At 46.4% G+C, this 25,266-nt stretch overlaps 1 protein-coding gene across 2 annotated transcripts in view; it reads right to left on the minus strand.

The window, feature by feature from the left end:
• Positions 1-1,096: 1,096 nt before the first annotated feature.
• Zfp407 (zinc finger protein 407) overlaps positions 1,097-25,266 on the minus strand; it is a 395,146-nt gene continuing 370,976 nt past the window's right edge. For both annotated transcript variants that reach the window (NM_001427664.1, XM_087592705.1), the window contains 1 exon segment: positions 1,097-3,463. In NM_001427664.1, the coding sequence (NP_001414593.1) occupies positions 2,124-3,463 (1,340 nt within the window). In that variant the 3' untranslated portion in view covers positions 1,097-2,123.

Here is a 25,266-nt window from a genome sequence, read left to right on the forward strand (position 1 = left end):
AAAAACCTTAAGGAAAGCCGTGAGCTAGCTGTGTCGTCTCTATAGACAATCTATGCCGCAATGAATGTCCTTTGCTCGAAAACCCTGCCATGCCTCATTATTCTGAGGCACACATTTGTGTATGTGCTCCTTAAACTCCCTTACATTCCAATAGTTGTGTAATGAGAGAGAAAAGAGAGGTAACATTAACCTAGCTCTATAGGTAATTACAGGATACAGTAGCTTGGAGAAGCCTTCGCAATCTTCCTGAGTCTACGAACACCTTCTGTACCTTTTTTTTTTTTTTATGCAAAGGCCTGCTCTTTTCATCGAGAATACAATGTGATTGCTGGTTTGACACTGCAGGCAACACTGGTTTTATGAAGGATTAAATGCCACCTGAGACATATTTATCCTAAATAAATCACACACGGTAAACTACAGCATGTCAGTGTCAATGCCCTGGACTGCAGCGGAAAGGTTACCCATACAGGGCTCTGCAAAGGCAGGAATTAGCATCGAGCCTCAGGACTGCGGCCATGCGCGCCAACAGGAGAGGCGATCAAGAAGAAATATCTCCACTGAAGAGCACCCCGCCCCCGTTTTTTAACATGTATGAGGAGCCTGGAGAGGGCCATCACTTTGTAAAGGTCACCTCTATCCTGGTAACAAACGGGAGTTGATCTTGTCACTGTTTGGCAAGGGCACTGCTTGAGAGGAGCGGAGTAACCCTGCCACTTTTAGGAAGCAGGAGCAGTCACACTTAGCTGACTGAGTCAGGGTCATAGCTCGTTTTCCCGTTCCTTATCTTTGGCTCGAAGGCTAGGTGGACGGAGGGAGCTGGCCCTGGGATGGACACAGCTCAGGGCAAAGCAACCAGGAGGCCAGAGGCCAGTCCCCAGTGCTTCCTCCTGTCGCCTTAGGAAGGGATTTAAATGGAACTCATTCTGACAGAGAGACTGGCTTCCTGTCTGGAACCCATGATAGACCATGCCTGAGTTATTTGCCAAACATTGATGCAATGTCATTGGGCTGCAGTTGTCTCCCACTGTACATGAAAGTGGTTAGAGCAGAGGGGGGACTTCCTTGGCAGGCTGGTACTTAGTACATGACCACATTTAGTTTAACACTATAATTTTATTTCAAAGAAAACAACAAGAACAATTTTGCCTTTGAGGAATGGGGGCTATTTTACAATTTTGGAAACAAAACAAACAGAGCAATGGAATCGAGAAAGATCACCGGAACATCACCCTGCATCCTGCACTTGCAGTGAATTGGCCCTGGAGCAGGCAGTGCTGGGGGAGGCAGGGCAAGGGGGAGGCATCTACTGCAATGTTCAATGTCAGCCTTCCCATACTCTGAGAAGTCACAATAAATCCTGCAAAAACGATACTGATAGAAACAAATATTTGTTTAAAAAGCAATGAATAATATTTTTCATAGTGGGTATTTCATGTACAGACGTTATGGTATGAAATGAATTCAGAATGAGAATTAATTGTTTCAACCTAGGTGGACTGTAACTGAATAAAAATTTCAAGACTTTTCTCAAACCACAGAAGAAAGGTCTCTCTTGTGCAGAGTGGTCATGACAAAGGAATCCCCTAAAAATTCGCAGAGAGGAAATTTCTACATAAGATGAGTTAACAGGCTTCCTTTGGTCTGGGAACACCATTATCTGAAACTTAAAATAACAATAAAAAACAATGTGTTCACTGCTTCAAGATGTGATCTTGGTAGTTCCGATTTTTAACCGAATGTGGGAGGAGATGACAGGGCTGTTCGAGCCATACGTAGCAGGTGCTGAGGCCAGAGATGCTTCCTGTTTCCCAGCAGGCGACACCATCTTTTGATGACTAAATAGGGAACTTATACGGGAGAAAAACCAGGGAAAAGTGCTTTTCACCAGTGGTTCGTGATGGGTGAGCCATCAGCAGAGGGCCCAATGACCAGCCTACCCTCTCTTATTAGGCTGCTGGGCAACCTAGGTGTAGGCTTGGCTTTCTGCCCTCCTTGGTGCCTTTTAGTGGCCAATGTTAGCCGTGCCTGAAGGGCTTGTTCAGCACACTCTGAAGTAAACATGACAAAGTTCAGTGACCTCTGTGCTGGCCCAAGGGGATCTTGGCACACTACCCTGTGCCTCATGCTTCCTGGAGCTCACTGTTTTCTCTTTGGCTCTGGATCACTGTGGCTGCTGGGGAGCCGTCCTGGGTGTAGATGACCATGCTTGTCAACTGTTCTGTGCTACTTGCACCCACAGCCTCAGCACTGAGTGCTGCCCCAGCCTGGAGGATCTCTGGAGAGCTGGCTGTCTCTATCACAGTGTGGGAGTAAACCCCGGTGTCCTCCTGTACACCGGGAGGCAACTCTGTTACAATGTAGTGAGTGGCACCCTCAGGGAAGTTGCTACTGGATTCCCGGACCATGGCTTGAACCAGCTCTTCTGTTACAATGATCTGAGAGATCTCTCCTTCTGACTCTACCAGGTCCATATGCTCAGCTGGCACCCGCAGGCCATGGGTCTCAGCCTCCTGCATGATGAACTGGGAGCCTTCTCCGGCCACCATGTGGACGGCACCCTCCTCATTCACAATGACTTGGGTAACGCCATCCTTGATCAGCTGGCTGGCTGCAGCTGTGTCACAAACAGCAAACTGGAGGACACCCTGAACCATCTTCTTGAAGGCTACCTGGGCTCGTTCCTGAGATGTGATGATGGCTGAGGGACGGACAACCTGGGTCAGTACTTCCATGGCTGCTGGACTCTCCTGACCATCTTGGAACAGCTGAGTCTCTGTGGCCTCCATCTTGGCATGATCGTGGGCTTCTTCTTGGCTGGGCAGCTGGATCAGCACATCCTTGTGGCCTGGCCTACCTTTGTCCTCATGCCCCGCTCTGCCCTCCACCTCTCCCAACTCAGTGACGGCACACAGCAGTGCATCTAAGGCTGAGGAGTTGTCAGACGGAGGGACTGCAGCCTCAGAGAGACTTAAGAGCTCCTGCTTGGTGACCTGCTGTATGACAGCGGCACCTGGACTGAGGGCCTCATCCACACTGTGAGTTTCCATGGAACCCCCCATGACAACCACCTGGGTGGCTCCATCTGCCAACTGCTCGGGGAGGATGGGTCCAGGTACCACACTGCCAACATGGGACCCGTTTTGACTTGTGGCAATGACCTGCCCATGTTCTGTGATGTGTACCACCCTGGCCACTTGGCCAGCCATTGCCAGTGTCTGCAGTGTGGCCGCAGCAGTCTCTTCCACAGAGGCATCCAGGGCAAACTCCCCATCATAGCCCTGGATGATGATGACCTGCTGGACCTGCTCGGGGGAGGAAGCCTGTCTCTTGCTGCTCCTCAGGGACTTCTCCTTGACAGGTGACTCCTCTGCCAGGGTGGCTGCAGTGAAGGGGCTGTCTGTTTCCACAAAGGTGGCTCCTTGTCCTTTCAGGCGGCACTCATAGGACTTGGACACGATGCCTGTGGGAGACAGGGACCAGTTAGAGCGTGGAAAGAGGACTTCGAGATTCACTCAGACAGCTTTCTGCAGCTGCTCTGCAGCCTCAGTAAAGGATGCGTGGCCCTCTCTGCAGAGGCCAAGGCGTCTGCACTGGACGCATCGAGAGGCCGCCCACTCACTCGTGTACCTTACAGGCTTCTACGAGATGTACGCCCTCCCACAATCATGTGACATCTGTACAAACCTGAGCCTCTGCACTATTGCTCCTGTACAGGGCTCTGGGGTGGGAAATAGACAGCTCCTTCCGTGTGATGGTTAACATTGTCAACTTGACAGCATCTCCAACTACCTATAGTCAAACCTCTGGGCGTGCCCCTGAGGGATCACGTCAGGTAAGGAAGGTAGAAAGCACCACCTTAACTGCAGGAGGTGCCATTCCACGGGCTGAGGGCCTGGACTTTAGGAGAAAAGGAGAGGGTGAACTGAGTCCCCGCTTCCTTTGCTCGCTCTGCTTCTTGACAGCACTTGCTGACCAGTGGCTACAAGCTTCCGATGCCATGCTTTTCCTGCCATGAGAGACCGTGTCTCCTTTAAGCTGTTTCTAGTCGGGCATTGTGTCATGGCCATGAGAAATCTCCTGCACTTGATCCCTCCACATCTACCCACAGGGACATAGGCAAAGCCAGCAGTAGGATCTTTTAACCCAAAGGAAAACCTTTTCTTACGTACAAATACCAAGGACAGTACATTTGTTCAATCAATAAAGATAATGAAAGCTTTACACATTAAATTAAAAAGTACATTACCAATAAATATAGCATAAGAGTTTATGGCAACAAATACTGAACCACAGTGAGAGGTGGCCCGGTGTGGCTGTGGTAAGCCCTGCGGGCTGAGCTCTGTGCTAGGTCCAGGCACAGAAATACAAACAAAAGGCCTGGGCACTTGGAGTCTGGCCTCTCAGACTGGGCCTAAAGGGCAGGCTCTGAGGGCCCAGGTAACAGCTCTTCCCACCTCTTCAGTTCAGGTGCCCAGCACGGAAGAGGAGACACAGTCAGTGGGGTTTTGTCTGCAGACAGGACCACAGTGGCTCAGACACTCTGGTCCAGAGGGCAAACACAGTTGCAGAGATGAACAAATCACGGATGTGGGCGACAGGACAGTGTTGAGGGAAAGGACCTGCCAAAGAGCCATGGCGGGGACGCCTAGGGGGTAAGGCAGAGAGCTGTCAGAGAGCTGGGCATGACACATACTCCATGCTACAGCATCTGTGGAGAGAACCTGTCAATTGCTTTTACACAGAAACACGAGGACTGTGAAACAGGCCAGCAGCGTGAGTGTTTCCATGTCAACCTCAGGTCCCTCCTAGTGAGAGCACAGTGTCCCTTCTGAAAGCACAGCAAGGCCCATGGGTGTGGACAGTGCTGATTGGGTGAGCACTTTTGTGGGATGAGGAGTGGACAGGGAGGATGTGTGGGGAGAAGGAAGACAGGGAACCCTGACAACCACCTGGCCTGAGACGGTAGGCACAGCCTCCGCCCTACCAGGCTCCCAAGTCCATGGCTGAGCTGTCTGCCCAGGAAGTCAGGGTGTATGGTGGATATGGGGGTGGGGCACACACGGATACACCTCCACGGCCTCATGCATTAGTCCGTAACTCAACAGAGTAAGAAGTGATGGGAACTGTCTGCTGTTTCCATAGAGAACGGATGACTCTGATTAGAGTTCCTGTTTTCTCCACTTCCCCTCACACCTGTGTTCAACATTCGTTCCATCAGCCGCATCACCTGCATTTCCGACAACTCCCTTTTCACACCGTCAACAAACTGTGCGGGGTTGGTTTGTCTATTTATTTATTTCTTATGTGCTTTCTTCTTATCAAGGGGTGCGAGGGAGACAGGAAGAAGACCTGAAGCTCATTAATTATTGTTGGCATCCCTTAAGAACAGCAATTTTGCTTACCCCCTTGATGGTGCAATCCAAGAAAGCTTCCCCTGCTCCCCAGACCAAGTTAATCCTGAGCACAGGCCCCTGACAGGGCCTTCGGCCAGGAAGAGTGGTCCGGAAGTATTCACTAGCTGCTAAATGTTAGTTTTGTCTTCGTTGGAGAACTCTCTTGGCTGTGGGCCTCAGAAGGGTGACTGGAGTTGTGTCAACCAGAGCAGCTCCACTACCAGAAGGTCCTTCCCATGGCTCGCTTCACAGCCACAGCATGTGTGACAGGAAGATGCTGCACAGACTGGTGGAGTAGGGAACAGTGGTAGACAGACTGTGATGGCTAAAGGCCAACTGAACTTCCCCGCAAGGGTCCTCAGAGTCTATGAGTCGCCAAGACAATACTGTACCTTGCTTTTCCTCGTCACCCCCACAATGGAGCGCTGTGAGGACCACTACATCAGACTGGGGAGAGGGGAGCTTCCAGGTGTGCCTCTCAGGGTTTTCACCCAGGGGTTGGAGTACACCCTTCAGGAGTCTGAAGGGTTCTGCACGGGAACCTGCCTGTGAGCTCCTGTTGCCTCACCCAATTTTCTTCCTCCCTTCCAAAAACAAACAGCCTCTCAAGCATGGGCAGGACCACATGAGCAGGTCTCCATGAGCAGATCTGCAGGAGCTGCAGGAATAGGTCTGCAGGGGCAGGTCTGCATGAAGGTCTCCATAGCTTCACCTGAGCTCATGTTGTCATTTCACCTTTCACTTGTCCTCAATTTTCTTCCCTGAGAGGTCGGACTGTGTCAGTGTCTGAAGAGATCCAGCACTGAGAAGAGCCACAGACCTGACTGCATCTGTGACTGGGTTTGGTGGGCCTGGCTCCTGGTCAGTCTGTCTGTCTGTCTGTCATCCATTGGGTTCTCCAGCTCCATTACCTGGGTCTGCCGGGCTCTCTTCTGGTTCGCATGCAATGTCATAACCCAGCTCGGGATGTGGTATTTTGCTTGCCTTCCTTAATTCTGATTTGGATTTGTTTCTGCTCATCCTGATTTCAAGGTCATACACAGTGTAATTCACAGACTGTTTCATTCAACTGGCCCTGCCTCCAATAATTACAAAAGAAGAGAAACTGCCTTTACGGTAAAAATCAGGAGAAACCATCTTAGTTGGAAACGAGAAACATCCTATTCTTAGAAGGCAAGGGCCCCAGCAATCCCACTACTCACTAGAAAACTGAAGAGAACGTCTCGGGTACAGAATGATCCTCTGAATCCCTTGCAGCATTGATAATTATGAATTCTAAGCTACTTGCTCAGTTCATTTGAATCCAGAGATGGGTTAAGCTACTTCCAGACCATTAAAGTAAACTGTGTGGGTAAATACTGCTGTCAGTTGGTTCTGTGATGAAGTTTAATGTCACCAACATCTTAACCTCCGGCAGCACGGCCCCAGCCAGTCCATCATAGTTCATAAATGTGAGTGCAGGTCCGTCTTTTGATTCAGCAATTTAATAACTCCGAGTGCTGTCAGTACCGCTTTGAAAAATAGCACCTATAAAATGTAACAGCCTCAATCAGATTGAAAAAGATTCACCCATTGAAGATTCTTCCATTTCAACCATAATGAATTAATGTGGAGCGATGCAGAAGTTCAAGTGTCATTTAAACGAATGTGAGTCTCTACTGTAACTTTAGATTCCAGAATGTGATGGGCACACAAGCTCCGTCTACTGAAAAGGGACTCTGAAGCTCGCCAGTGCAGATGGCCATAGGGAGCGGTGCCACTGGACAGGGCGCTCTCCGGGTTGGCTGCAGTTTCAACAAGCATGCAGATCTTTAACAGCCCGGGGACGCCATTGTGCTTTGTGTATTTTGAGGATGAACTGTTGGATTTCAGAGCAATAGCAGTAGCAGAGAGACTATACTTTGGACCTGTTTCTAGTAGGGCAAACTGTCATGTGCAGAAGTTGGGAATGGAGTTAAAGGCAGCCCTGTTCATGGTTATGAGACCCTTTATTGCTTAGCTGCTCCCATGCATAGAGATACTGCTCCTGTCTGAACGCTCAGAGAGTTACTAACTCAGATGGTAATAAAGGTGGCTTTTGTTTTTTCTTTTGCTTGAGATTCGTTTTCAGTGAAGTGATTTTGAGGCTAAGCCTTGTTTTAGTAGCTAGAACACGGCAATGAAACCACTGACTCTTCTGTAAGAGCGTGCTCTGGAGATGGAGACAACAGCACTGGTAGGAGACAGGTAGGCTGTGAAGGCTAGAGGTCCCCAGCCACACTGGGGCCTGCCCCTCTGCCAGGCTCTGGGCAGCTGTGGAGGAGCTGTGCACCTGACTCCTTTCTTTGTGTGTGAGCTGGGCTATGGTGACTGTCATCATTTCCCCCCACAGAATAAATACCTTATGCTTTTGTTAAGCTTACATTTAATTAAAATGTACAGAATTTGTGCAGTAAACTCAAATGAAACAAATAAAACAAGGGCCCCCTCTCTTGAAGGCATACGTTGTGAATGAAAAATGTCATTACAGACTAAAAAATTTTGCAGTAAACAGGGCCTACAGAGAGAAGTTTCCCCTGTAATGACACCCATAAAATACACAAATGGCACTTTTAGTGCCATCCTGAATATGGCGTTTTCTGTGCTCTACACACAATCTAAATGGTTTGATCATAGAGCATAATACTCCATTGGGTTTATAGAACAATCAATGTTCCATAAAATGATGTATTTATCCAATAGTAGGCTCAGCAGTTACTGGTCTATGACATTGTAGGACACAGGCTTGGGCTCCTTTCAGCCACATGCTGGCTGTAAAACTTATCTAACGCCACTTCAACAACTTCATCTCATCTGTGGCAAGTCATTTGTGGAAGCCTCAGCTTGGTTTAAAAAAAACCTGTAATAAAAATTCATAGAATTTTCAGGAGAATGAAGGCTGATGACAATAGAAAGGTCACATTGTGTCTGCACTCAAGGGGTCAAAGGTTGTCGGCGGTTCTAAAGCTGAAAGTAGATTTCATGCATCGTGTAGCAGATAAAGATAGCATTAAAAAGACGTGTCGTGGGGTGAGACGCCCGACAACTTCGAGAGCCGTGTTAATACCCTATGTAAACCGCTCTGCAGCTATGAGCCAGCATTTACTGCCCACCCAGAGCCTCCCCTGAACAGTACTAAATGTTTATCTGGCGCTTGGGCACACTGCAGATTCTGGGGTTTAGACTCTGTGTTTTGGTTAAACCACTAAAGCCTGAAAACGCTGGGTTTTTTCACTGTCATAATTAAAGCACCTTGAATATGAAGTGATCCAAAAAATAATACTTTTCATATAAAAACTTGGGGCACACATGACATTGTGATTCTTAAGCCATGTATAATTTTTCCTGACTTTCATTTTAAGATGTAATTTTAAAAAGAATGTTAAAAAATCATACTTAATGTCTATTAAAATGAAACAATATTAACAGATTATGCTAATAAATTAGAGCCATATTTTAATGTCACAAAAGCTTATAAGTTTCTCAAGTGAAAGCAGGAAAAATGACAAATTAAAATTCAGTGAAATATAACCTTTTAGAAGTTTAAAGCAGGGAATACATTATTCTCACAATAGCAGCCAGCAATAGTTTAGCCAGTCAAATCGATGTCGATAATTGCTCTGTAATTTATTCATCTTAAAGACAGCAACCGTCCCTGGCATCGTTCAGGGTGCCCGCTTCCAACATGGCTTAGCGACGGCCTGCTTTCTAGGCCGCCTGGGCCAGTCTACATGTGGAAGGGCCTTGTCTCTGCACAGCTTCTCACACCACAAATATGTAGGGGAGGCCCCACATTCTTGTCGTAAAATCCCAGCCTGGTACTGTAGGACCCGACTGGGATTACAAACAGAGCATGCACTGGAATCATAATGACTGAGTGTGGTGGGGACAAACCTGGCCTGGCAAAGTAAGAAAGGCCAGTATGGTTGGTCAGTATCTCCTGCCTATGATCTTGAGAGTTAGAAAAATACACTCTGGCCAGGTTATTGAAATTCACATAGGAAATAGAAACAAGCAGGATATCTGTGATACAAAATTAAGAATTATTCCTAGCTTTTTTATGTACTTTTATGGCTGGCACAGCAGAAGGCTTGTGTCTGAGCACAGGGTTGGTCACTCTGGACCTAAAATGAACCTCAGGGACATGGCTCTCCTCAGCTGTGTTAGAAGAATCCCGGCAATGACTACATTCTCCTTACACCAGACATAAGCACATGCAGGCACAGTCTGAAGAACTACAGCGGAAGACATTACTATGTTACAGTTTGATGAAGGTCTCTGCTTCCCAAGAGATGAGAGAAATTATTGTCCTGTAAGAAATTAGCTGGAGTGAAGCCACTGAGAAGCTCTTTGGATTTAAGCTCAAATATCAAACTCTGCAGATGTGCCATGCAAGTTTCTGTGAAGGGCACACACAATGGCCAGGGCACCACACAGTTTAACTCCTTTTTCTCAAGTCCCAACAGCATTACGATTCGTGCACGTGGTGACAGAGATGATTATGAAAGACCTCTGAAAAGAATTCTAAGATATCCAGAAAAAAAATGAAGAATAAATTTTATCTCGGGTTGGCAATATATACTTGTTCAGGTTTCTAACTTTACCAGGAATAGTCTCTGTGGGCCCAGGGATTCCGTGGGCACTCAAGGGTGACAAAGAGTAAAAGACAATATTTTACCTTTAAGGAAGTTCTGTATTAGATCAGACCCTTAGGTATATATTATCATTTTCATGCATGAAGATATGGCAGTAATGGGAGTGGGCACACAAATCTCACTCAGTGAGGTGAGAACGCACTTTAAGGTTATCTCGCCAGGCTTCAGGGCTGAGGGGAACCAGTGGTTAACTGTTTCTCTGCTGAGCAGACTATGAGGCTCATCCAAATGGCATGAAATACCAAGTACATAACTTTGGAAACTCCATCATGTGGCAGAAAGAGTGTCATTGAGCTTCACACAGTGATGAGACGGTCTTGTAAGGTTAGACTGTAAAGTGCTCTCATCTGGTCATGAGTGGCACTTCCTACAAACAGCCAGGTGACTGACCAGCAGAAAGCTTAACTGTCTCAAGTGCATTTGAACAGACCACGGGAGAGGTAGACCTCCCTCAAGAGGCAGAACACAGGCAGGCATCGGCAAGGGGAGGGAGAGGTAGTAGGGGAAGCCCATGCACCACTACAGGTCTCTCACATTCTAGACATGATTTTGGGTGCATGGGGTCAGGAGTCTGGTCTGTGTTGGTGTTCTCACATCTCCTTCCTGTGCAGCCTTCCTAGGAACATGCAGTGCTGGGGACTAAGGCTCTCCACTCCTGCACACCATCGCCTGGGCCAACATTCCTGCCAGGAGCTCAGAATAGGAGGCCTAGGTATTTTCTCTCCTTCTCAGAAGGGAAGCCACAGGTTTGAAGAGGAGCTGCAGAATGCCAGGCCCACAGTGGGGGGAGTCCTTCTGAAGACCTGCGAGCTCTTCCAGGTGGATAGCACCCATCTGCTCACTGTGAGCCTGCCTGGCTTGACTTCCCTTAACTAGTGCAGGCATTCTGTTCTGCCTTATGAAATCAGGAAATTAAGAAGCCCAACGACCTTTTCCAAAATGTCCTCTGACAGCTTATAAATGCTCGGTACAGATAACACAGCGTCTTGAGACAAGGTCTATTTTTCAAAAGTTGTACACATTACACAAACCTTAAAATTATGTAAACACAAAGCTCAGCCAGTGTCTGGAGGGCACGCCTCTCACAGGCTGACTTCAGAGGTTAAGAAAGCAGATTCCCCTGTCTCCCCTTTGTTTCCTGGCAGGCCCTGTGAGAAGATCACATTCACTCTCCTAGTTGAGACCCTATCTCCTCCATATTATAGTATCATGCTATCTTTCCTGAGGAAATGAGAGGAAACAGACATTTGTCTTCATTGCAGACACTTTTGCATGAAGGTAAAAAGCAAACCACTTCCAGGCAACAGCACAGAGGCACCATTAAAATCAAATTTACAGTAAACAGAACCTACAGCTGGGGTAAAACACTAACTGTTAGTATTTTAATTATCTGCAAAGCTCTTGGAGGTCGAACATCTGCTCCTAGCCAAATGACAGCAGCTGCTTGTATACACTTAAGACAATGCGGGCCTCTTCCCTACATCTTAAAGTGAGTCATATGGTCTTGGCACATGGCTGCTTTTTCTGTTGATCTAGCTGGGTAAGAAGACTGACGTGTCTTGTTGGGGGACAGTCCTGCAAAGTCCACCATAGGGAAGAGATCCCAAACTAGCAAGAATCCCTGGTCCTGTGAAGGGAATACATTGGAGACAAGGCCTACAAAACTGTTAATGCAGAGTCAGGAAAGAGGGCACTGTGCTGCAGGAGCCCCATGCCACAGGCACCATGGAAAGAAGCCTGTGTTGGAAACAGTGGGGAGGAGTGGACACAGGGTACCAGTCTCTTATGGTATCACCGTGGGTAGCTGAGCGGCTGCTCAATACTACGGTTTACCATGGATGAGGCCCATGTTGCTCCTCTGCCCTCCTGCATACATTGGCACCGGCAAGGCCAGAATCTTTGTCTTGTTTATTAAACCCTCTATTCTTCTTTCCTACTTAAAAAAAAAATCACAAAATATCTGTGCCCTGGGTCCTAGAGAATGAATATAAAGTTGATTTAAAAATTCAAACAAATGATAAACCATGAAGCTTAAACTTTGAAATGAGAGAAGGCTACTACTCTCTAAAATGTAGGATTTTTATATGACTAGTTCCATCAGAGAAACATGAAGTGCATGCATACAATCGAGGACACACAAACACTGGCAGGAACACGCCAGTAAAAACAGCCATACTGAGGGACCTGCTAGGTCTTCAGACTTCACTCTGCTCGTCCCACTCTCCACACAGAAGCCTTGTACACACCCATCCAAGGTGCAACTGTGTAAGCGTGTAAGCGGCCCTGGTGAAGGTATGCGCTGCGCATCAGACAGAAACCCAGCCTCTGAACCCGAAGACAGCCAGCTCCTAGCCACACTCCACTCTCGACTACTTGTACAGGTGTTTAGAGGGCGGGGCGAGGCACAGGGAGCTGTAGTGGCTCAGTGGCACCACCAGTGCCTGCCTCCTGCCATCCCAGAGCCACAACAACTACTGTTGTTGCATTATCTTTGTATTTTCCCCCATAAATATGGAAAATAATGTTGGTGATGCACCCTGGGAAAGGTGAGCCTGCAGTGAAGCCATCAGCACTCTGGGAAAGGAGTGCACACAGTGAAGCCACTGCATACTGACATCTAGCTTCGCCTACTCAGACATGGAAGAACAGATATGACACTGGCGTGACGCTACACACATTTATCACCGCCTGGAAGGATCTGGGATACTCTAGGGATACTGCACTAAAATCTGTACATAAGGGAATATTTAAGTCTTTCTCAGGTTCACATTCCTTTAACTTGAAAGTAACCTGTCACCCATAGAGAGACTTGCTGGGGCAATGCCTACAAAGACAGAGGGGTGGACCAGTATGCAAAGTGGTATAGTCACTCTCACAATAAAAGGACTCCATGTTGCAGGTGAAGGTGAGTGGAGGAACCACAGGCTTTTCATGGTGACCAGGAGCTGCAGGAGCCCCAGGAGAGGCACAGGTCCGACCTTTGGGAAGCAGATGAAGTGATGAAGCAGGCACACAGTGCAAGATCAATGCCAAGTGCAGCAAAACAGGAGGCTTTGAACTGTGGGATGAGACTGTCTAGACAACACTTCTGAGGCCTAAGCTCTTAGAGCCCTTGGGCCCATACAACATCTGCAGAGGAAGCCACGTCTCAGGTGATGTCCTGACTAAGTGTTCTGATTACTTAGTAATCATGACTAAGTCCTGGATTACTTCCCAAGTGTCCAAGGGTGACTTCCACCGGGTAGGTGGAGTGGGAGCTTTGGTAATCCAGAAGCCCACGAAGTCACCAGCTCAAGGTGCTGATTAGACAGCAATGCTGTGACTTAAGACCAGCACATCATGGAAGTTTAGAGGACATGACTAGTGGTCCCTCCCACATGTCCATTTAATGCATCAGAAAACAGACTAATGTTTGAGAAGGACTGTCCTTTCTCGTGTGGTGGCTGTGATCACACCTGGCTCTTTGTGGAGCAAATTCCATAGACCCACAAGCCTAGAATGATTTGTGGATGTCACGAATGCTTCCTGTCTATCATCAAGGCACAGTGCCTGGTAAGCTTCCTTGGATACTTGAGGCAGGAGGCCCTATGTCTAAGAAACTGGGTGACTATGAGTTCTAAGTAGAGCCCCGAGAATGACCGTACTCAGGAGCAGACCAGGGTGGTGGTGGTATGAAGACCTCTGCCTTTTGGAGAGATAAAGGATGGAACCTTGCTAAACTGCAGTGTAAACTACAATGCTGTTCTCCCAGAATTCTGGAGCTAGGCCATGCCACCTGGAGCAGAACTCTCTGTCTCAGAGAAACTCTCCTACCTGTTACAGACACTGCTCAGTCATAGGGCAACAGTGGTTATAGCACATCACTTCCCATGTGACTTGGGTTCTTATGAACTTGCTGTAATCTACAGCTGCCTGCTATGACTGGATTCTACTGGGATCACAAATTATAAACTTGGAAGGCCTTGGGATGGGCCAGCATCATATAGAAACAGCACTTCTGGGATCTGGCTAGAGCCTGTGTAAGTCGCTAGAGGTGTATGTGGCCACACTGTACCCAATTAGCAGACATGCAATATCAGGGATTTAAAGTGAATCCAAGCAAAGATTTCTTTAAAAGGCCAACAAGCACTCTTCGTGAACCAAACTACTGCAAAATAACCACTGAGCTATGAGGAGAGAATTCTGTCTCAGCACAGAAGAACTAGACACAGAAAGATCAGAGTCATAAAGAATTATGAAGGAAGATTAATTTTTATTTAGATTTCACCAACACAGGAAAGAAAACTAAGCAATGTAGGATATTCAGGAGTTCACAGCCAGTATTGAAACAGAGATTTTAGTAAATTCTCTATTACCTAGTAACACTGTTCTTCAATTCTACATGCTCAGGTTTTACCTTCATTTATATTACTAATTTAAATCTCTTTGGATCATTTATTATCTTAACTACTTAACAAACACTGATATTGACAGTTTACATGATATTGACAGTCAAACATGGACTACAGAAGACTTTGGTGTGTAAGGAATTAATAATCTATCAGACACGATGCCTCACATCGTCTAGGACAGAAACCCTGCAGCTTGAAGGATGAGTAAGGTTTTCTATAGGTAGTGCGACGCAGTGGAGAAAGCCTGTATTATTCTAAGCACATGGCAGCCCTGGAGTCAGTTTGCCTCAGCTGAAAGGTGGGGAGTGGCAGGTAGTGGTGGGGGAGGCAGGAACAGAGTGAAGAGGTAGATGTTGTTTGCTTAGGCCATACTGAGGGAGGAACTTGAACTTAGGAATCAGATGGCCATTGGAAGCACTGAAGGAAGTGCAACTAAATATGTGTTAACAGAAGGAAACAGCTGGGACTATGCAGGGTCCCTTCTACTGAAGCACCGAAGGATGAGAAGGATGAGAGTGAACTCAGAAGCTCTCGTAGCTGTGCAGGTGAGAGAGAATAAAAGATCAAGGGCATGTTAGTGTGCTGCAATCTGGAGTCTGTAGGTAAGTCACCTTCCCTGCAAGGTCTCGACACACCTCCAGCACCTCAAGTGCCCATCGATGGCACTTACTCCGTTCTGTTGACCCATCCCTTAGTGCCCATCGATGGCACTTACTCCGTTCTGTTGACCCATCCTTTAGTTCTGAATGTCCCCCTGTAGGAACTTGAAAGTTGGCCAGAGACACTTCTAAACCAAGTTCTCAGCACAAAGGAGATTTCTTTGCCTCAGATGGACAGAGGGTGGGGATAAGAGACAAAGACAGGAGATAGGGGAAGAAGGAAGGAGGAGGGGGAGGAGGGAGGGAGGGGGAAGAGGGGAGGAAGGGGAGGAAGGGGGAAGGGGGAGGAGGGGAGGAGGGGGGAGGAGGGGGGAGGAGAGCAACACAGGAGAGGGGGAGAGGGAGCAAGGGAGAGGAGAAGGGTATTCGTCCGTGGCCCATAGACAAATGGAGATTTATAAAAGTAAAAGTAAAATCCCCCTAGTTATGACGAGGTGTTTAATTGGGTACCCTAATTAGGTGAATCAAAGGGGATTTTTGATTGCTGGACCTTGGTAGCTGCCTCAGGAGGAGGAAGTAGCCAAATGAGGAGTGGAGCTTGGGGCTAGCTTTAGGGGTGTAATCTAACCATGGCTAGAGTTCCTTCACCACCACCCTCAAGGATAAGCTCTGCAAGAGAAGGAACCTGGATCCATCTGCACAGCGTGTGGCATACTGCATCATTCTAGCTACCAGTGGGACAGAGGACACTGTGGGAACACGATGACCCTAGGCCAATCAAGGGTATTGCAAGTCAAGACATGGGTCATGGTGCACAATAAGACAGTGAGGACCAATTTGATGCTGAAAAGAGGCCAGGAAGACAGAGACTAGGTTCTGGGAGGCTCCTGTACTATTATTAGAAAAACCACAAAATCAGCCTATGGAGGAGGGTTCTGCTGGGAAGGACAAGGAGTGGGGTAAGCTTGGGTACCACAGAGGAGGCAGGCCTCTACCACTGTAGACAAGCCACCATGGGGACAGAATGGTACCACTCCTGCTCTGGCCAGTGCGCTTTATCAGGCATGGTCAGTGAATGGTAAACATTCATTCACACATGTCCAGTTTTACATAAAATCAGAAGACAGACAATTTGATTAGTGGTTTCATTAATAGAAGCAAATGAGGGGTTGGGAACCTGAAATGATATTCTCCAAATTGTGGGAATTTTCCTGTTTAAGAGTACCTCTGTTCACTATTATAGGATGTCAAACATTTTACTGAACAAAAAATGCTCTGTTCTTTCTAGGAGTAGCAAGGCAATCAGAATGATGGTGCTGAATTAATTCCTCGTTTGCTGGCTGAAAGAAACTGAAAGCAGAATCGCCAAAGGGCGAACCAGAGAGAGTGACGGGTATGCATCTCAGCTTTTCTGCATGTCCGTTTGCTTACTGTGTGTGCATGTCTGCACCACCCAGAGAGCTAACACTGTCTTAATTTACCCAGTGCTGGGACATCTATTAGTAGGGAATCAGCCTTAGGAAGAATTAGTAAGATATCTGAAAATTTTAGAAATTCCAAGAAGTATTGCAGGTAAATTACACACAAGAAAGGAAGAGCATGCCTCCCAGGAAAGCCTCCCTCACAGAGGCTGGTCTGACAAAGCTGTCACCTGACACCAGGCTGCAAGGTGATACCTTAGGTGTCCTAGTAGTTGTCCTTCACTTGGAAGTGCCTTCCTTTGGGTGTGCAGAGGAACTTTTGTGCTCTGTTTTTTCACCTGACATCCAGGCTAGCATAATACTTGCTCCAATTCTGTCCCACCAGTAAGTGGACCACCACACCTTCCAGTAGCCATGCACAACCAGCTTCCCAGTAATATTATAAATGCCCAGTTAATTCCTAAAGTATAACGCAGCTCAACATGCCAGTTTCAGCTCTCTATTAACGTCTGCTTATTGTATTCAAGTTTTTGTTTTATTGACTAGATTTTAAAAATTTATATATATTGAAGCAGGACTATCCATATTCTACAAGATGTACCACAATTTAGTTTGAATCTTGGATATATTATTCCTAAAGAACACATATTTTTCTCTTCAAAAATATTTCCAACCTACCAAGAACATGTTTATTGGACTCATTGAAACTTAGCTTGAATTTGCAAAGGGCAGAAGCTAGGGTATTTTGGGAGACAAATGTCTGATTCCCACAGGCAATTTAGCTCAAGACTACCGAGAAATACTGCCCCCCTCCCCAAACACACACACACACACACACACACACACACACACACAGAGAGAGAGAGAGAGAGGGAGAGAGAGAGAGAGAGAGAGAGAGAGAGAGGGAGAGGGAGAGAGAGAGAGAGAGAGAGAGAGAGAGAGAGAGAGAGAGAGAGAGAGAGGAGAGAGAGAGAGGGTAGGGGAGAGGGAGGCTTTTTTGAACCTTAAATTCAAACTTAAGAAGAAATAATACGGATTGGAGTAAGGCTACACTTAGACCTTTGGGTGTTCATTCAAAGGGGCCAAGTCAAGGAAGATACTATATTCTGTGATAAACTCTCAGAGCTTGCTCAAAGGAGGCAGGGTGCCTCTGTGCTGACAATCACCAACAGGCTACATGATGACTTCATAATCTAACTATCTGATGTCAATAGATTATCAGAACAATTGATCATTCTCCTACAACTTTCAAATGCATCGCCCTCCAGCTGTAGAATTCTGCTACTCCAGGTGAACGCTGACGAAGCACGGCACCAGCGAGGCAGCAGAGGGATCCTGGCAGAGGCTACAGCAAACCCCGGCTCATCTTAGCTTGAAAACTTCTGTCTGGATATGAAAGCGAAGTCCTTCGTCAACTGAACACACCCCCATTTCCTCAGCCTAGCAGCCACTTGCACTCTCTGGGTTTAGAAATTAGTGGGCTGACCATGGCACAGGAGCACACAGATGGGTTTACAGTGACTGCATTTAGCTGAGTTTGAGTTTACTAAAGGATGGCTTCTGAGCATTTGAATACAAATTCAGGAAAGGTCGAAAGAAGTCATGTCTAGGTCGGTTGCTTGGCCACATTTAAACTCCTTAAACATTGAAGGGGAAATGCCTACTCCTGCAGATGAAGCAACAGAGTGCCAGGAGGAAACTTCGATGGGTCTGTAGACCCAGGCAGGGCTGCACGGCAGCGGATGGGTGATCTGGGTCACTGCACAGGATCCCATCCTAATGCAGCTCATATTTCATTTCAGATCCCAAACAATCACACTCTGGTCTTTGAGCCTGAGAAAGCTAATAAAGTTACTCAGTGTTAAGGGTTTCATTTGGTAAAGGAGCAGGGTGGTGGGGCAAGCGCCACCACAACAGAGACCATACAGAGCAAGCAAAAAGCCGGGGAGATGAGTTGATGCTGCAGACCCTGGCATTCTCCTGGCACTGCCGACACAATGGATGCTCCTGTCTAGGAGGCCATGGACTGCCATGCTCTTGGTGCATGTGCAAGAAGCTTTAGCCGCACTCCTGTTCTTTGAAGAAGTGCCCATGTGTAGAACACCAGTGACGTACCAACCGTTCTGCTGAATGTCCCAACATAAGCCGAAAAGGATATATAAAGAGATAAGGTGAGTGCTTATAATTTATGTACACAATGTGAGCACACTGGTTTAGCTATTAATATGCATTTTAATCAAAATGAAAAAATTACTTGTTTTCAGTTAGAGGGAGATGAATTTTAAGTTTCTGTTAAGATGAATGGATCTACACACATATTGAACTTCTTGTAGTGTGCACACACAAACACATGTGCACACACACATACCCTTCTACTCATCAAGTTTGAATATATTTTGCTTCCAATGCAGACATATTGCTGATACTACCATCTAACTTATTCTGCATGGATATCCTTGAAGAATTCTTTGCTGAAATGCAATTTGGAAACAATGTGGAATGGAGCTGTAACTGCTGTGGAGTGCCAAAAAGAATTCTGGCGAGTAACTAGGCAACTGTCAGTCTATGCCTGAAATATCAGACCAATGAGGGTCTTCAACAGGAAGAGGGTCTTAAGTAATATGGAATAATAATTGTTTTAATAAACTATTCATCCACCATTACAGACCTATCAATGAGAATCCCATTAGTCAAGGACCATACAAAATGGGAGTTGCACAGGGTTATTTAGAAAAGTACTTCTCGAAAAATTATAGCAATTCATGCATAGACACACACTAAAAGGGAACTATGAAATGCAGTCACTATAAAAATGCACACCAAACCCACCATGAGCTACACACTACAAGGACTAGGATTTGGCTAGAATTTAAGAAGAATGATAACACTAAGTACTGGGGAAGGAATGGGGCACTGGTACGTTCACATACGGTTGGTGACACTGCAAAGTGGTACAATCATCGTTGGGCAACAATTTGGCCATTTCTTAACACATCATGCTACAACACCCCTCCTAATGAAACAAAAACACAAGTTTATCCTGAGACCTGTGTGAAACATTTATAGTTTGCGATCATTCCCAAGTAGAGCAGCCAGCAGACTAGTTAAACACACTGGTACATCAGTACAGTGGAGTACTACTCAGTAACGAGAAAAGCAAGTGACGCTTGGCTCGGCCATAGGAAGGGATCTCAAAAACATGGTGCTAAGGAAGTCAGAGGCATCACACTCTCAATTCCATTGCTGTGGAGACTGGGAAGTCACAGGCTGAGTGACAGGGAGTAGTCTCCACCACTGAGGAGACAAGGAGACTTTCTGAAAGTCTGACTTGGTTGTAGAGATGGTTACACGAGCACACAACTGTCAAACGCAGTGCTTTCACCCATGGATTGCCAGAACTCCATAGGACAGACACATTATGAGGTCCTCTTTAAAGTTACTACATATCAAAATAACTCAATGACTTGGTTTTGTCACCAAAGATCTCATCTATCAAGTTTCCTATTCACTTTTCAGAGACAACGGCAGGCCTCATTGTTCAAAGTTCTCTCAAGCTTAAGTAGCCCAAAATCATTAGGCTAGATTATCACTTACTTTTTTCATTTTTAATTGATGACACAGAAATTCAAAGAGTAAGAAATAGTATAAGATGCTAAATATGTGTGACTGGATGCCTGGGAGGAAGAGATGTGATTGTCTGGAACCAGGCGGTGGCCTTTACCAATGAAGCACACTGCTGTGCCTCTGGGGGATGCCAGTGGCTTCTGACTGACACAGAGACTGAGTTCTGTCATATCTCCTCTACCTCACTACGGAAAGACCACCATGTTGCTTAATAGGAAGACAGCAGACTGGACTATCTACCAGATGGCTGTAGTGTGGTTACTTAACGTGGTTCTTAACTGTCTGTCCTTCAGTTACACTGAAGATTTGCTTCCTGCTCAGTTAGTTGTGTTTGCTCTTTGGTATGTTCCAGTAGCAGCCAAATGTGAGACACTCAAGGAGCATGTGTCTGCTAACTAGTGTAGCTTCTGTGATACGGCTACAATGGTGGCACTAAGCTGCTGAGTGTTCAGGAGCAAGTTCTCCTGAGGGACGGGCAGGGGACTTCAGTTCTCCCTGTGGTCATGGCTGTCTTTGCTACATTCCCTTATGAACACAGCAAAGCTTTGACACTTAATGATTTAGTCTTCTCCTGAATAATTTTCCTTAATCATGTCTTTAGACAGATTCAAGATTCAGACAGATCTGGGCTATACTGCACTGAGTGTGTGTGGGCAACTTCTTCAAGCTCCCAGGCTTCAGTTTCCATGTCTATAATGTGTGGCCATGGAGACCTCGCCAAACATTTAAGTATTAGGGGAAATGACACACAACAGCTCATGGCGTGCATGTGGCTGGCTGCTACCTGGGGTATATGGGTCATTACCGTCATTGTTTTCTCTAGAGCCATGTTGTGTGGCAGGACTTGGAGCTATGCTAGACCACCATGTGCACCCGTAGCAGTTTTCAAAGCTTCCTCCTCCCCCAGACTCAATGTATTAAGAGGGTGATATATGTACTATAATGTATTATGGGCACTTACTGGTCTTGCAGATGACTTGAGTTTAGTTCCCAGTTCCTTTGTCAGCTCCCTCAGAACCTTCTGTAACTCTAGCTCCAGAGGATCAAATGTCCTCTTCTGGCCTCACAGTTGTGTACATATAACGCTCACCCACGTTTATATACTTAATACAAATTTTAAAAATGCCCCAATGTGCACTGAACAATGATGACACCAATAGACATAACTACCTGGATGGGGACAACCCCAGGAGGCCTGCATACCACAGAAATCACTGTGTAGAACTACATTCATATATGCATGCAATAGCAGTTAGTGAAAAGAGCCCTGAATTGGAAGGAGAGAGAAGAGGGTTGTATGGGAAGGTTTGGAGGGAGGAGAGGGAAGGGAGAAATGTAATTATATGCCAATCTCAAACATTAAAGAGAGAAGAAAAAAAGCTAAGAACCACTCAGTAGCAACAATAGACTTACAAATTCCATTACAGCAGCACCCGTGTGAGTGAACTCAAACGATGCTCATGCAACAGCAGCTCTGTGCTCTGACTGGCAAAGATCATCTAGGAAATCCACAGAGACGGCTACAGAACATTAAGGAGTTTGTAACACTAACAGATTCGATCATTCTTTGGTTCAAAACCAAGTGTAGTCAACTCTCAGCAACTCAGATTAGAGTCAAGATACACTACACGCCCTGAACAAGTTGACATGGTACTAGGCAGTTAAATACAGAAATGTCCTCAATAATAACCATCCTCCCATTTGAAATACAGATAAATGGCCAGGCTCTCTGCAATATAACAAACGTGGAACTAGCTGGGTGGGAGTGGCCAATGCCCTTAACCTCAGCACGTGGGAGGCAGAAGCAGGTGGATTTATATGAGTTTGAGGCTAGCCTGGTTTACAGAGTGAGTTCTAGGACAGTCAGGGGACTCTACAGAGAAACTTTATCTCAAAAGCCCATCCCCAAACCCATTCACCCCTCCAAAGACCAAACATGAAACCAATCTGCAGTTATGAAGTCCCCTTTATCACTGCTCTCTACTAGCACGTAGCATCCAGCAGTCAATGTCACCCTCCTATTTCACTGCAGACTTGGAAGGAGCCACGACGAAGCAGCACTTCTACCTGAAGCCACTGCTAATGCTTTGGGACTGGATGGCTCCCCATTGGATCCTGTTTTGAATGCATGGTCCCTAGCTGTCGATGCTAATTTGGAAGGTTCTGGAGAGCAGTAGGTGAATAGGGATGAGCCTTCGAAGGTTGTAGATGACCCTGGCTCTTGCCTTGTACTCTGTTTCCTGGTTAGCCACCAGTTGACCTACCTCCACCTCATTGGGCCCATAAACCGTCCTGCCTTTCAGGCCCCCATGGGCTGAAGCCCTCCAGGAGTCACTGCAGTGGGGAAGGGCAGGTGCTCCTCAGGTTACCCCATCCTTACACAGGACTTATGGGGATCCATCCCAGGTTACCCCATCCTTACACAGGACTTATGGGGATCCATCCCAGGTTACCCCATCCTTACACAGGACTTATGGGGATCCATCCCAGGTTACCCCATCCTTACACAGGACTTATGGGGATCCATCCCAGGTTACCCCATCCTTACACAGGACTTATGGGGATTCATCCCAGGCTGGAGTGTGGGGTGGCCGTCAGTGATGGCAAAGGCGGCTCTGCTCACAGGAACTGTGAGCAAATCCTCTCTGAGATGAACACAGAGAAGGCCCAGTACCAGCATCAGGGAACAGGGCATCACTAGCTCTTCTCTCAAGCTCAGTCAAGCCTCACTGTGGACCACTCATTCACACGGCTTGAAACAATAGTTTCCAATAACACGAAAGGTGGAACTGGGTCAAACTGAGCCTTTTCTGACTATAATTTAGAAAATATGCCTGGTCATTGACTGAAGTTAGTAACAGATGTTTGAAATAAAGTTAGGGAGGACCCTATGCAATGGAGGAAAAGAGAGACAAGAGGGAACGACAGGAATGAATGAATGAATGAATGAATCTTGGCCTCTGCATTCAAGAAGTGCTAGGAAATAATGTGCAAAACTCAGAACTTTCAAGTATTCATAAGTTATTAAAAATCATTTAAAACAAATGATTTGACAGCTGCAAATGCAGGATAACACCTAGCCGAATTATAGAAACAGTGTGGATAATTACTTTTTCCGAACGTGAGGCCCTGTGGACCAAGGTCCTGTCTGAATCTCCCTGCAGCACAGTTACCACGCAGGAGGACACATGCTGTCAGCACATCAACCTCAGTCTCTTTATCATCCACACATCAGTCAGGATGATGAGAGATGTCCCAGGATCCTAGCAGTCTTCCTCTGAAGGACCTACATGTTAATTACTGCACTAATTATGGTTTTTGAATAACCAAATGCAGTAAGCATTCTAGGGGAGGTACAGACGTAAACCGAAGACTGAGAAAATACTAGTTACTGAAGTCGTCACTGTGAACTGACACACAGAATAGGTTCAGAAGAAGTAAGGCAGCAGGCTTTAAAAGACAAGCATCCGAAATAATTAGGCTCCGCAAGGCAAGAAGAAATGCTGTTTCTTAATGGCAAGTGCATTTAAACTGTTATCTGCAGATCTGAAGGTGAGCCTGCTTAATTCACTGCTGCTTCTTTTGTTATTAGGAAAACATAATTGTTGCAAATAATTAGCAGTAGAGTACATCACAGGCTGACAACAAAATTATAGAAATCTTCATATTCAGACCCGTCTAGCTGACTATTAGGAACAGTTTCTGATCATAACCCGTTAGTTGAAGTGCCGCGAGTTCCTGATTGCCACCACATAACCTGCACTATCTGCCTAAGTTAACAGCCCCTATTTATCCAGAGCTTTCCTGACAGTAGAATTGCTGAGGACTCTTACAGCTGCCACACAAAAGAACAGTGTTCCACACGTGCACTTGAGAAGTAGGTGGTGCGGTGACGGAAGTGAGGATTTTAACTACACTGTTGGTGTTAACTGCCACATGCTGAAGACAATTGTGCAAAGCCACCTTTCTAGTGCTGCACAGCACGGGCGTCAGCCAGCTCTCCCAAACGAGCACAGCAGAGCAGTGCGGCACCCATGCTCGTCCTTTTCTGTCTGTTTGTTTGTTTTTTGCCTTGTGTGAGGTATTTCTTCTCTTCACAGCACCTGCTTTTAGTTGTTTTCAGTACTTAATGGTTGATATATTTTTATTATTAAAATCCCAACTTTTTGTGAACCTGCTAACTGTATGTTTCCTTTTGCTAAGTAACCTGTTTTAAACTAGCATTAAGCCAGCATTTTGTGAGGAGAAAAGCAAGACAAAGGAGCTTGGTCGAGTTTTAGAGATCTCCTGGTTTACCCTCCTGTGGAAAAAGCCAAGGTGGAGCTCTGCTTTGCTGATCCCCTGCCTGCCCAGCGCCATCAGTAAGGCAGCTGGTGAGCAGTACTGAACAGTCTAGTATCTCACCACTGCCCTTCACGTTCCTCTAGGAGCGCTTCCGCACAGGGCTGAGCTAGCTGATGAACCCACTAAGCTTTATGCTGCAACCCGTGAGAGATAAGTTTGATTACTTTGGTAATTAATGATGCTGGAGAGTAATATGGATTTTCTGTTAGAATTTGAGTTTGAAGTTAATTAGTCTTCACGTTATGATTTGCTGATTAATTATGGATATTTAGTTATAAAGAGGGATGTTAATTATTAATCTCAAAAAATCATCTAGTGTAATTAACTAAAACTTTGACATCAGTTAAAATCCCTTTGAGTATAACTTCTAAAATTATCAATTACTAGTGAAGAGGAGACTGTGTGCTCCTGGGAAAGGCCACGTTCTCTGCTCAGAGAAGTTGAATGGAAGAGTGTGCTGTGAGAGGAGCCGGACTTTCCCAGCACAGCCCTGTGGTGTCAAGGCACTGCGCTCGCTCGTCTTTAGTGGCCAATCCTCTGCAAGAGCTCTTAGCACACAGAACAAACCCAGTCCAGGGAGAGGCCCACATGGTGGACCTCCACACAGTGCCCAAGCCTTTGGGCTGCCAGGCTCCCTGGAGCTCCGCGGGCTCCACTTGATTGGAGAGAGGGGGAGTGGCTTCAGCACCAGTGCACAGTGTCTTTATTTTTGGCAGCAGCAGCTCTGGGGCTATCAAGACAATGCTCAGCTCACGTGCTAATTAGTGCTTCGACTCACACAACTTAAATCACCTTTGTGGTTCATTTTGTTCCCTTCA

The sequence above is a fragment of the Rattus norvegicus genome, chromosome 18, assembly GCF_021556685.1.
Source record: "Rattus norvegicus strain SHRSP/BbbUtx chromosome 18, alternate assembly SHRSP_T2T, whole genome shotgun sequence".
Taxonomy (NCBI): Eukaryota; Metazoa; Chordata; class Mammalia; order Rodentia; family Muridae; genus Rattus; species Rattus norvegicus.